The sequence below is a fragment of the Phyllostomus discolor genome, chromosome 2, assembly GCF_004126475.2.
Source record: "Phyllostomus discolor isolate MPI-MPIP mPhyDis1 chromosome 2, mPhyDis1.pri.v3, whole genome shotgun sequence".
Lineage (NCBI taxonomy): Eukaryota > Metazoa > Chordata > Mammalia > Chiroptera > Phyllostomidae > Phyllostomus > Phyllostomus discolor.
The window spans coordinates 161,994,683-162,008,164 of NC_040904.2; the positions used below are offsets into that span (position 1 = coordinate 161,994,683).

The 13,482-nt window shown below is 35.4% G+C and overlaps 1 protein-coding gene and 1 pseudogene across 1 annotated transcript; both read right to left on the reverse strand.

Annotated features, from left to right (window-relative positions):
• Nucleotides 1–2,295: 2,295 nt before the first annotated feature.
• LOC114513002 lies at nucleotides 2,296–5,959 on the reverse strand (annotated as a pseudogene).
• A 5,783-nt stretch (nucleotides 5,960–11,742) lies between these two features.
• LOC114513003 (olfactory receptor 6C76-like) lies at nucleotides 11,743–12,831 on the reverse strand. The gene has a single exon (XM_028532111.2). It carries the CDS (start codon nucleotides 12,721–12,723, stop codon nucleotides 11,782–11,784), a length of 942 nt encoding a protein of 313 aa, XP_028387912.1. The 5' UTR covers nucleotides 12,724–12,831; the 3' UTR covers nucleotides 11,743–11,781.
• Nucleotides 12,832–13,482: the final 651 nt, after the last annotated feature.

Consider the following 13,482-nt stretch of genomic DNA (forward strand, 5'->3'; position numbering starts at 1 on the left):
TAGCACTCACAAAAGATTACCCTCCAGGACTACTGTAGCCTCTCATAGCTCCAGTTTATTGTTTAATAGAATGTGTGTAACCTGAAAAGATCTAGATAAATGTTTCTGATAAAGCAGAGTTTGTGGGAAAGTACCTGACAGCTTAAAATAATCCATTTGCATATTCAGAGATAATTATTCATCAATTATTTATTTCCCTGTATGGCTCCTGTATGTCTGATTCAACAGAATAAGAGTCAGTCCATTGCCAGACATCACCATGAAACACAATGCTCTAAGCCTTGAAGCTTGGCTCCATTCCATTCATTAGCTCTGGGTTGCTGGCATTTTATTTTGATGTAAGATTTAAATAGGTTATCTAGAGTTTGCTATTCATATATTGAAATTAAAGACCAATACTTATTTAAGCTCACACCTCACAATCTCTTTGTGTTTTACCTGTGTAAAATAGATGGCTGTGTAGACTTGGGAAAATTACAGAAAAGAAAAAAGACAAAGGATACAGAAAAATATATTTGAATGTAGAAAAGTGAAATTAAAAAAGAACTATAAAATGACTTTGAAGTCTTTGACCACTCAATATTATTTGCTTAAAGTATTTTAGTCTTTTCATAACATTTACCATCATTAATATACCAGGTAGTTTACTGGCTTAATTGTTAACTGATTAATATATGTCCCCTCACAATGGCTAAACTTTTGCATTCTTTATTCCCTTTGTATGCACCTAGAACAATGATTTGTACTTATGTGTGGTTTATTTGCTGTTTCAGTTACAGATTTTATAATAGTTAGTGTTGTTTGGTATTATCTTTTTGGTGAAATCCTTAGGGGCCTATGTCACCTGCTGGTTCCTTAAATATAAATAAAAGGATTCACCATGGGAGCAGCAGGGGGATTAAGTACTGCTATGCCTTGGCTCAAAGCCACATATTCTTCTGCAGGTGTTTTTACATGTCTCTCATAAGAAATGGAAATTCCGATAAGAAATGGAAACCAGCCCTGGCTGATGTGGCTGAGTGGATTGAGCATGGCCCGTGAACCAAAGTGTCTCCAGTACAATTCCTAGTCAGGACACGTGCCTGGGTTGCAGGCCAGGCCCCCAGTAGCGGGTGCATGAAAGGCATCCACACCTTGATGTTTCTCTTCCTCTCTTTCTCCCTCCCTTCCCCTCTAAAAATGAATAAATAAAATCTTTATTTTTAATCTTTTCTTTTCCTTTTTTTAAATTTTATTGTGGTTCAAGTACAATTGTTTGCCTTTCCCCCCACTGCTCCCCACCCACCCCAACCATCCCCACTTCTCTCCCTTGAAACTCCCCCCTGCCGGTTTTGTCCATATGTCCTTTATAGTTGTTCCTGAAAACCCTTCACCTTTTCCATTATCCCCTCCCATCTTGCCTCTGGTTACTGTCTGTTTGTTCTTAATTTCAATGTCTCTGATTATTATTGCTGGCTGGTTTGTTTTGTTGATTTGGTTCCACTTAAAAGTGAGATCATATGGTATTTGTCTTTTACCATCTGGCTTATTTCACTTAGCATAATGCTCTCCAGTTCCATTCATGCTATTGGAAAGGATAGGAGCTCCTTCTTTCTTTGTGCTGCATAGTATTCCATCATGTAAATGTACCATAGTTTTTTGATCCACTCATTTACTGATGGGCACTTAGGTTGCTTCCAGCACTTGCCTACTGTAAATTGTGCTGCTATGAACATTGGGGTGCATAGGTTCTTTTGAATTGGTGTTTCAGGGTTCTTAGGATATAATCCTAGCAGTGGAATTGCTGGGTCAAAAGACAGTTCCATTTTTAGTTTTCTGAGGAAGTTTCATACTGTTTTCCATAGTGGTTGCACCAGTCTGCATTCCCCCCAACAGTGCACTAGGGTTCCCTTTTCTCCACATCCTCTCCAAGACTTGTTATGTGTTGCTTTGTTCATGATGGCCATTCTGACTGGTGTGAAGTAGTATCTTGTGGTTTTAATTTGCATCTCTCTGATGGCTATCAATACTAAGCATCTTTTCATATGTCTCTGGACCCTTTGTGTGTCCTCCTTGGAGAAGTGTCTATTCAGGTCCTTTGCCCATTTTTCAGTTGGGTTGTTTGTTTTCCTGGAGTGGAGTTGTGTGAGTTCTTTTTATATTTTGGAGATCAAACCCTTGTCTGAGATATCATTAACTAATATGTTTTCCCATATGGCTGGTTCTCTTTTCGTTTTAATGCTGTTTTCTTTAGCCATGCATAAGTTGTTTTATTTTAATGATTTCCCATTTGTTTAGAATAAATAAAATCTTTTTTTAAAAAAGAAAAGAAATGGAAAGCACAATCATATGAGAGAAACAAGCAGAAAAGGACTTTTTCCTTTGCTGGGCAGAGGGCATCTTCAGAACTGTTCAAAGGATGAGTGCCTAAGAGAGAATCACCAAGGTCAAAGTTACCATGAGTGTGAACACTGCTAAGGAAAATAGAAAGCAGCATAGGAGGAAAATCACAAGTGAAGGGATCAATGATGTCCAAGTCACAGAAATCCAGCTGGAGGCCCATACTCACAGAGGGACAGACAATGAGGAAAGCAGCCAGCCAGGAGCTAATTTCAGGTTGGTTACAGACTTTGTTACTCATGGTAGTTATGTAATGTAGAGGTTTTCAGATAGCCACATAACAATCATAGGACATTACAGCCAGAAGAAAAAAATCTGTGGTGCCCAGAAGTATTAAAAAAATTGTGCCTATTACCCACAAAAGCACAGAACTGTACTTGAACAACAATTAAAATAAAAAGAAAAATAAATAAGTAAAAATAAAGGACATATGGACAATAAGAAGGGGGGGGTGGAAACAAAGGAAGAAGGCAGAGAGGGCTGGGGTCATGGGGAGGGTGGGGGGAAAGGCAGAAAACTGTACTTGAACAAGAATAAAAAATTTGATACTTGTGAAAAAAATTGTGTAATAAAAGTATTACAGGAAATAGTTGTGTCTCTTGTAGTGATACTGACCAGAAACCTGGAAATGCAGACAGTTGTGTATGGAATTTCTAAGAAAGAGAAATTCCTGAGGGAGAAATACATGGGTTTTACTGTTAACATGATGATGGTCATGTTTCTAGTCACACTGAACAAGTAGGTGAACAGCAGAAAGAAGAATATCACACTTTGTAACTAAGTCCCAGAAGAATGAATTCACTAACTGATGTCTTATTTGGTGTGGCTAAATCCTAAATTCTTCAGTCTATAAGTCAAAATAACCATGGATGTGAACTCTTGATATGATTTTTTTTGCATAGATGATAAATTTTAATTAGCTTATTTAAATACTGTATTTTTACATAATTTTTTTATTGTTGTTCAAGTACAGTTGTCTCCATTTTCACACACTATGACCCCCTGCCTCCCACACTTGAATCTACCCCCTTTGGTTTGTCTACATGTCCTTTATATATTTTCCTTAAATGCCTTTCTCCTATTTTCCTCCATTACCCCCCAACCCCTCCCTTCTGGTTAATATCAGTTTGTTCTTTATTTTAATATCTCTGGTTATATTTTGCTTGCTTGTTTGTTTTGTTTATTAGGTTCCATTTATATGTGACATAATATGGTATTTGTGATTTCAAATACATTTGTAGTGTCCATATTCTGCACAAAGAACAATAAAGCACGCATTAACAACATGTTATGGCAAAGTTATCCATTCAAGTTTGCAAACCCATATCAGCAATTAATTTGCTTTATATTACTTAAAAATCCTAGATTTTAATCACAGCTTTTATAATTCATATATATATATATATATATGTATAAAATTTCTCACCTGAGGATATGCTCACTAATTTTTAGAGAGATGGGAAGTGAAAGAGAGGGTGAGAGGGACATTGATCAATTGTCTCCTATATGTACTCCAGTGGAGGATGAAACCCACAACCTAGGTGTGTGCCCTGACCAGGGCCCGTTACATATTTTTAAAAAATTTTTATTGTTGTTCAACTGCAGTTGTCTGTGTTTCCCCCACCACTTTCTCCCAACCCAGCCAAACCCACCTCCCTCTCTTGCTTCCACCCTCCCCCTTGGTTTTGTCCATGTGCCCTTTATAGTACTTCCTGAAAACTCTTCCCCCCCATTGTTCCCTCCCCATCCCCTCTGGCTATTGTTAGATTGCTCTTATTTTCAAAGTCTCTGGTTCTGTTTTGTTTGCTTTTTTCTTTGTTGATTATGTTCCAGTTAAAGGTGAAATGACACGGTATTTGTCCCTCACTGCCTGGCTTATTTCACTTAGTATAATGCTCTCCAGTTCCATCCATGCTGTTGAAAAGGGTAGGAGCTCCTTCTTTCTCTTTGCTGCATAGTATTCCATTGTGTAAAAATATCGCAGTTTTTTGATCCACTCATTTACTGATGGACACTTACTTAACACAGATAAAGTCTCTCTTCTTTAAAATGATAATCAGAGGAAATATTTGAAAAATACTAAAGGAAGAGATAATTTTTCATCAGTCATTCTTTCTGCTTCATGGAAATTCTAATATTATAGGTAGAATTCTATATTCCTCAAATACCTAATGCTTCCCAAGGGAACCCAATTAAAGTGTGTTGCCAAAATTAATTGCATTGTAGATGCACTAATAATGTTTTTTGTCTCCACGGAGATTTCTATAATGTTTCCCTTAATCAACAAACCTAATTGATGAAACAAGTGAACAAAATAGAATAAGAGACATGGAAATAAAGAACAAACTGACAGTGACCAGAGGAGCAAGAGGAGGAGAACAGGGAAAAGAAGGGGAAGAGCTGTCAAGGAATAGGTATAAAGTACCCATGGACAAAGACAATAGGCGAGGGGAGGATTGAATGTGGGAGATGAAGATGGGTAAGGTAGAGGAGAGTAATGGGGGGAAAATGAGGAAAACTGAATTTGAACAACAATAATAAAAAAAGGAAGGAAAAAGAAATTGAACAAGATACAAACAAAAAATAAATATTAAAACAAAAAATTCTTCTATAACATTATACTCAAAACTACTTATAGTGTGTCTGTTTCTTTTATAAAGGCTTTTTGGAAGTCCTATATTATTAAGCAATATCAGCAAAATCATAAAACACATAATCTTTGTTTTCTAAAACAAATTATTTTGGAAATATACTCATTGTATTTTCTCATTTTCACGGATTGGATTTTTGGGGTTGAGAAATGGATAATTTATGACAGGAGGGATGCTGAACAAAATCTTTAATTTTAAATAGTGAGTGTACAAAAGTAAATTAGTTTTATAAAATATGTAAAAATGAAGGAATCATTTCTTATCTAAAACATTATCATAAATAATATTTTTTATTTAAGAAAAATAAGTGTAAATTATGACTCAAATCAATTAGGGACTATTGTAAAAACGAGTATGTTTTGTTAACCCACATTTTAATTTATCTTCTAAATCATAGAACTCCCACAATTCCTCTCTTTGAAATGCATTATGAGGGAATTCTGTCAATTCTTGCATTATTTGCTCTCCCTAGGGCTTCCTAAGTTTATCAGAGCTGAGCTCATAAATGTATCTCACTTGCTTCAGGAAGGAGTCAGGCAGCGTTTTTTTTGCCCACCCAAGCTGTTAACAGCAGCTTTTCCACAGAAATGGCTGGTCTTAGCTCATGCCTCACAACTTCCTATATCCTCCCAAACAAGCCAACAGCTGGCCTCAGTGGGCCTGCAGCTCCCTCACCTCTTGCTAAATGGCCCCAAACTTAACACTTGCAACAGCCAGCTTAGGTGCACAGCTTGGCTTCACCTGGGAAACTCCAAGACCAGCACAAGTGACAGTGATCTTGAATTGCTTTATAGATCATACAGGGTGGCCCCGGGGAAAAAAAAAGGTGGGAGCTGACCTAGGCCTGCAACACCTGGGGAAGCCCAGAGCCTGGACACCCAGTGGATAGCTACAGACCACATTGGAGTACCATCAGTCTCCCCCTTCATAGCTGATTTTCCAACGAAGGTGGAGGTTGGTGATCAGTGATAAAAACCAGTTGTTGGAGCTGACTGGCCTGGGTAAAGCCCTCTCATTGACCTGCCAATAGCCATCAAGGTTCAACAAGAGGAGGATGTACTCAGCCTATATGAGGGCACACCTCAAGTATCCAGATTGGGTGATAGAGGAGGCCAGGCTACTGGATCCAACAGGAAACCTACTACATTAGGCCATGCTACCAGGATAGGGAGTGATAGGAGCTCTGCCTACTACACAGAAACAAACACAGGGAGGCTGCCAAAAAGAGGAGACAAAGAAACATGGCCCAAATGAAAAAAGATCAAAACTCCAGAAAGAGAACTAAACAAAATGGAAGTAAGCAATCTATCAGATGCAGAGTTCAAAATGCTGGTTATAATGATGCCCAAGGAACTTAGTGAGGACATTAAAAAAACAGCATAAAAAATAACCAGTCAGCAACAAAGCATACACTGGTTGACATAAAGAACAATTTACAGGAAACAACAATGGAGTGGATGAAGCCTAGAATCAAACCAGCGATTTGGAACATAAAGAAGCAAAAAAGAAAAAAAAAAAGAAAGAAAGAAAGAAAGAAAAAAGAAAAAAGAAAAAGAAAAGAAAGAAAGAAAAAAAAAGAAAAAAACAACCAATCAGAACAACAAGAAATAAAAAGAATCCCAAATCAAAACCAAAACCTGAGGATCGTGTAAGCAGCCTTGGGACAACTTCAAGCATTCCAATATTCACATCCTAGGGGTGGCCAGAAGGAGAAGAGAAAGAGCAAGAAACTAGAAATTTATTTGAAAAAATAATGAAAGGAAATTTCCCTAATTTGGTGAAGGAAATAGACATGCAAGTCCAGAGAATCCCAAACAAGACAGATAAAAAGAGGCCCACTTCAAGACATATAATTAAAACGCCAAAGTTTAAAGATACAGAGAGGATCTTAAAAGCAGCAAGAGAAAAGAAGTTAGTTACCTACAGGAGAGTTCATATAAGACTGTCAGCTGATTTCTCTAAAGAAACTTTGCAGGCTGGAAGGGATTGGCAAGAAGTATTCAAAGTCATGAAAAGCTGGGACCTACTGCCAAGGTTGCTCTACCCAGCAAAACTATCATTTAGAATCAAAGGGCAGATAAAGAGTTTCCCAGACAAGAAGAACTTAAGGAGTTCATCTTCACCAAACCGTTATTATATGAAATGTTAAAGGTACTTACTTAAGAAAAAGAAAAAGATCAAAACTATGAAAATAAAATGGCAATGCATATCTATTAACAATTGAACCTAAAAAATGAGCTCAGAAAACAAGAAAAATAGAGACAGAATCATGGATATGGAGAGTATTTTGATGGTTTCCAGATGGGAGAGGTGTGTGGGGGAATGGGTGAAGAGGTGAGGGGATTAAGAAGTACAAATAGGTGGTTACAGAATAGCCATGGGGATGTAAAGTACAGTGTAGGACATGGAGTAGCCAAAGAATTTATACATTCATGACCCATGGATGTGAACAATGGTGTGGGGATTGCCTGAGGGAGTGGGGGGTGCTGTTTGGAGGGGGATGGGTTAGAATGATATTCCCAAGATTTACAGCAAACAGCAGCTCCAACAAGAGATTGGTATTTAAAATATATAAAGAACCCACACAACTGAGCATGAAAAAACCAAACAATCCAATTAAAAAATGGCAGAGAATCTGAATACACACTTCTCCCAAGAAGACATACAAATGGCTATGAGATATAAGAAAAATGCGCTTCACTAGCTATCAGGAAAATGCAAATCAAAACCACCTCACACCAGTTAGAATGGCTATTATCAACAAGGCAAGTAATGACAAGTGTTGGAGAGGTTGTGGAGGTAAAGGAACCTTCATTCACTGTCTGCAGTAAACTGGCACAGCCACTATGGAAAAAAGTATGGCAGTTCCTCACAAAATTAAGAATAGAATTACCATACGAACCAGCAATCCCTCTTCTGGTTATCTACCGCCAAATTTTGAAAACATTTATTTGCAATGATATATACACCCCTACATTCATTGCAGCATTATTCGCTATGGTCGAGACAGGGAAACAAAACAAGTGTCCCTTGATAGAAGATTGAATAAAGAAGATGTGGTACATAAATACAGTGGAATACTACTCAGCCATAAGCAAAGATGAAATACTGCCATTTGCGACAATATGAATAGACCTTCAGAATATCCTCATTTTTTGCCACTGTTTTGGGATATCCTTTGATATTTGCCACTTATTAGATACCCTTGCTGGAATGTTTTTGCTTATTGTCACATATGCATGTTGGATGTTTTCAGTTGCTTCTCTGAAACTATTGAGATAAGCTCTATTTGACAAAACTTAGTTAAAATTTTTGTATATTATATTTTTGCCATCTATGTTACTTTATTAATTAAAAATTTTTTTCTTTATTTATTTTAGAGAGAGGAGAAGGGAGAAATAAGGAGAGGGAGGGAAACATTATGGGAGAGAAACATTAGTTGGTTGCCTCTCATATGCTCCCTAACGGGACCAAACCCACAACCCAGGCTGTGCCCTGAGCAGCAATTGAACCAGCGACGTTTTGCTTTGTAGGACAACACCCAGACAGCATAGCTACACTCCTCAGGGCTTTGCCATTTATTTTAAAACATTGTAACTATATTCATTGTTGAGGTTAGTTACTATTTTTTCCATATAATGTCTATTTTCTAGATTTGCTATAAGGATAATTCTCCTCATAGGATAAGTTAGAAAATATTCTCTATTCTAATATATTCTGGCATAGTTCATGTACAACTATTAATTTTGCTTTCTGAAACAATCTGCAGCATTCTCCAGTGAATGCAGAGTTTTCTTTGTTGAATATTTATTAATTTTAAGAAACTCTATTTATTTATTGTAGAAACTCTATTTCTACAATAGAGATAAGCCTGTCATATCTATTTTTGAGTGAGTTTTTATTGTTTATGTCTTTCAAAGAATTTTTCATTTTATTTATTTATTTTTAATTGGCATAATGTTGTTTAAAAATCTCTGTGTTATCCACTGAATAACTGTGGAATATCAGTGATATAACCTTGACTATCCCTGATACTGGTAATTTGTATTTTATCTGTATTCTTCATCATCAGTCTGGTTAAAAATTTATCAAATTTATGGTATTCTTAAGTAGCCTGATTTGGTTTAATTGATATTTTAAAATTTATTTTTCTGACTTTTATTTCATTAATTTCCACATTAATCTTTATTATCCCCTTTTATGTTTTGTGTGATACTGGACAGACTAAATACCCTGTTGTTGGGTGGAATATTCTAAAAATGTCAATTAAATCAATTTGGTTCATACTGCTGTTGAAGTCTTCCGTATCCTCACCTGTTATTTTTACAATTTTTTTCTATAAGTTATTGAGTGGATTGAAACGTCTGACTATACTTGTGCATTTGAGTGCCGAGTTGAAGTACATAGTGTTAAATTCAACTACATTTGTCAAATTGTGGTTGGTATGCAACCATAGGTTGGTTTTGGACATGCAATTGTTAAAAATCATTGAAATAATTCTGTAGAAATCTATTGGGCAATTTTATATAATTTACAATTTATAATGAATTTTATTGTATATTTTATTTGTAAATTATATTTGGAATTTTATAAAATGTGTATGTATATTTTTTTGATAACTGGTTGGTACACACTTACTAGCACACTATTTCTCTCTGCCCATACACACTGAAGGACCTGGACTTTACTGAGCACTACATTGCTTGATTCATGTGTCCCTCAATAGATACAAAGCAAGTATTTGGATTTACATAGATTCTCCAAAGCAATGAGTGAAAAATGAAAAGGCTTATAAAGCAAAGAGAGAAAAAAATATAATTTTGGAATAGCCAGAAAATTCATATGTAAAATTGAGTCCATTATACTTCTCAAATCTCACTGAAGTTACTATCAAATTGAGCAAAATCCTTTTTGCAAGCAGATGTGGTAAATGTTTTTGCTAAGATACAAAAATGTAAATATCATGTGGATGTTTTAGATATTAACACTCTCCAATAGTTTGTTAGCTTTACCTGTTTTTGATTAAGTACAATCCTGTTTCTATAAGCATTTGTTTGGAGAAGCCATTTTTTAATGGTAAAAAAAAGAGAATCCAAGCACTGAGAATTTAAGTGAGTATTAGGAAAAGTGTCTTGATGGTAAATTAAATGATGTTATGTGTTCATGTGTCACTTATGAAAGAAGATGGGAAAGAGGCAATTGGATGAATATTAAATGAAGGCTTATTTTTAGAAGTGTAGAGCTATAATTAAGAACTTATATGAAAAAATTTGGTCAAGGTTTGAACAGGGTAAACATGTAAATCCACAGTCTCCGATGTCAACAAGAATTTTGAAAAAGATATATATTTTTAAAAATGCTGTAACCATACAAACACTGAAAAAAAATTAGGGTATCATCAATATACCAGAGAATTTAAGAACTATCTGGGAGATAGAAAACATAATGTTTTAATTGCCAAAAAAGTGAAAAGAGGATATTGGATCTTAGGAAACCAAAGACATGCCAGGTTATTCCCAAGGGAACCTCAGATGAGCTCCAGGCTCAGCATCAACAAATAAAAAGAAAGTAATAGGTTATGAAGTGATAGGTTCATAATCATCAGTGTTGTTTATTAAAGATGCTTTGTGGTGAGAGTTTTGGGGTCTTACAGAAATATCAATGCCATACATGCAGTAACATTGAAATTTTATAAAAAAAACATTTAACAAGATATGTTATAATATTAAAGGATGGAAGTGGCAATGAACATATAATACCTATATCCCAAGTAGTATAGATAAACATTCATAATGTAAAAACTATAGGAGATACAAGGACAAGTAGAAGGACATTAGAAGTAGGAGACTTTTCCTCACAGAAAATCTCATTTTAATATTCTGTGCATATCCACTGGAATAAATAATTTTTCAAATTCCTGGATGATAACTTTTATTTAGCTTTAGGTTAGTGTCCAAAGGGAAAGTTCTTTGATGATTTTTTAAACTAAATTCTGGCATTCTTTTTAAATGGCATTCTCATTTATGGAACATCAAATTACACATGCTCAGAAAATTTCAGGGCTTATAAATTTAAAAAGATAGTTGATAAAGTTGGAATGAAGGGGTTAGTCAAAGGATATGTATGAATGACCCATGGCCATGGAGAACAGTGTGAGGACTGATGGTGGGGGGAGAGGGTAGGCTGGGGAGAGGAGGGCAAAGAGGAAAAAATTGGGACAGTTTCATAGAACAACACTGAAAAACTTTTAAAAAAGATAGTTGAGCCAAGAGAGGTCAAAATGGTATAAATGAAGAAAAAAACCTGAAAGAAAAGGAAGTAGAATATAGTAATGGATGGAGAGATATAATAACATTTATGTTATGTAAGGCACAAGTTTCCTTTTAAATAAACCTCAGGCCATAAATTTTTGGGGGGGCCGTCTATATACATTTTATTTTATTTTTTTAATTTTAGGTCATCTTTAAAATATTGATTATTTGTTATTTTTTCAGTTACAGTTTTCCCACTTTTTTCCCTGTTGTTCACCCTTACACCCCATTCCCACAGTTAATCCCGGCCCCCATTGTCCATGTGTATGAGTTCTCTGTTTGTGTTCCTTTGCTTGCCTCTTCCCCTTCTTTTTCCCATTATTCCTCTTTCCCCTTCCCTCTGGGTGTTCTGTATTTCCAAGTCTCTGGTTCTATTTTGCTCATTTGTTTGTTTTGTTGATTAGGTTCCACTTATAGGTGAGATCATGTAGTATTTGTCTTTATGATAAAAACTTATTTGAGAAGCATTTTTTTACCAAGTTCTTAAAGGACTGCTTTATCTGTTGGTTCCTCAAGGAGTAAATAAATGGATTTAGCATTGGGGCAACAGAAGTATTGAGCACTGCTATACCTTTAGTCAAAGCCACTCCTTCTTTTGCCGAAGTTTTGACATACATGAAAATGCAACTTCCATAAGAAATAGAGACAACAATCATGTGTGAGGAACAAGTGGAAAAGGCCTTTTTTCTTTGCTCAGCAGAAGGGATTCTCAGAATTGTTTTAAGGATGAATGCATAGGAAAGAATCACCAATGTTAAGGTTACCATGAGTGTGAATAGTGCTAGAAAAAATCCCATGAGCTCTAGGAATGCTGTGTCTGTGCAGGAGATCAGCAGCATAGGAGAAGAGTCACAGGTGAAGTGGTCAATGATGTTGGAGTCACAGAAATCCAGCTGAAGTCCCATGATCACAGGTGGAAAAATAATGAGAAATCCAGCCAGCCAAGAACTAATTACCAGCTGGTTACAGGTTCTGCTATTCATTATTACTGTGTAATGCAGTGGCTTACAGATAGCCACATACCGATCGTAGGACATAGCAGTCAAAAGGAAAAATTCTGTTGAACCAAGAAGAATGAAGAAAAACACCTGGGCCATGCATGAATTATAGGAAATTGTCATATCCCCTGTTACAATGCTTACCAGGAATCTAGGAATGCAAACTGTGGTGAATAAGACTTCTAGAAAAGAGAAATTCCTAAGGAAGAAGTACATGGGGGTTTTGAGGTTCATATCTATCAGAGTAAGGGTGATAATTGTCATGTTTCCAGTTATACTCAGTATATATGTGAAGAATAGAAATAGAAAAATCAAAGCATTTAGCTGTGGGTCATCTGTTAGTCCCAGAAGAATGAACTCTTTCACAGATGTTTGATTTTTCATTTCTTATTGCTGACTTCTTCCATGTCTGTAAATGCATACAAAAAACAAAGGTTAATGAGTACAAGATTACTTTTTCTTTAAAATCAACTCTGCTGGCTTAAGAAAGATATAATGGGATGGGCCAATAAGTTAGCTGCCAAGTTTTACTGAATTATGAAAATATATGTGAGCCAGGGTGAAGACAGTTATACATGGTACCTACCTTGTCAATCACTACTTATTTAATATTAAGTGAGTCACTAATAGGTCTAATAAATGCATCTATACAAGAAATATATACTTATCAAATGTGTTTTACTTTTAAAAATTTGTTCATATGTGTATGAAAATTAGGTATAAAATATAAAATATAATTTTATTTTTATTAGAATATTTTACCAATGTCCACATGTTCTAATGATTCTCTGAATATAAGACATTTTGGAGTTTGTTTTTTTAGGTATTTGCCACAATTTTTTCAAGATATTTCATGTCTGCTCTGCCTGTGTAGAGAATCAATAACTTAACAAGAGAATTTGGGCCTAAAAAACGAATACACACACATATACTTATACATATATACTCCTAAACAAACAAACACAATGTAAAGTTTTATCTTTTTGAATTATATAATAATGTATTGCTTTTTAGAAGGGATTCTAACACCCCAAGTTAAGTGATCTAAATTATAAACTGATAAGAAAATTGAAGAAATAAGTGAGGTGAGAAATAAAAAATATACTTACAATTATATAATCCCATGTGGTAGCAATTTGACTG

Bases quoted from the DNA above. Each gene is read 5' to 3' on its own strand.
- LOC114513003 (XM_028532111.2), bottom strand. From the start codon at position 12,723: ATGAAAAATCAAACATCTGTGAAAGAGTTCATTCTTCTGGGACTAACA.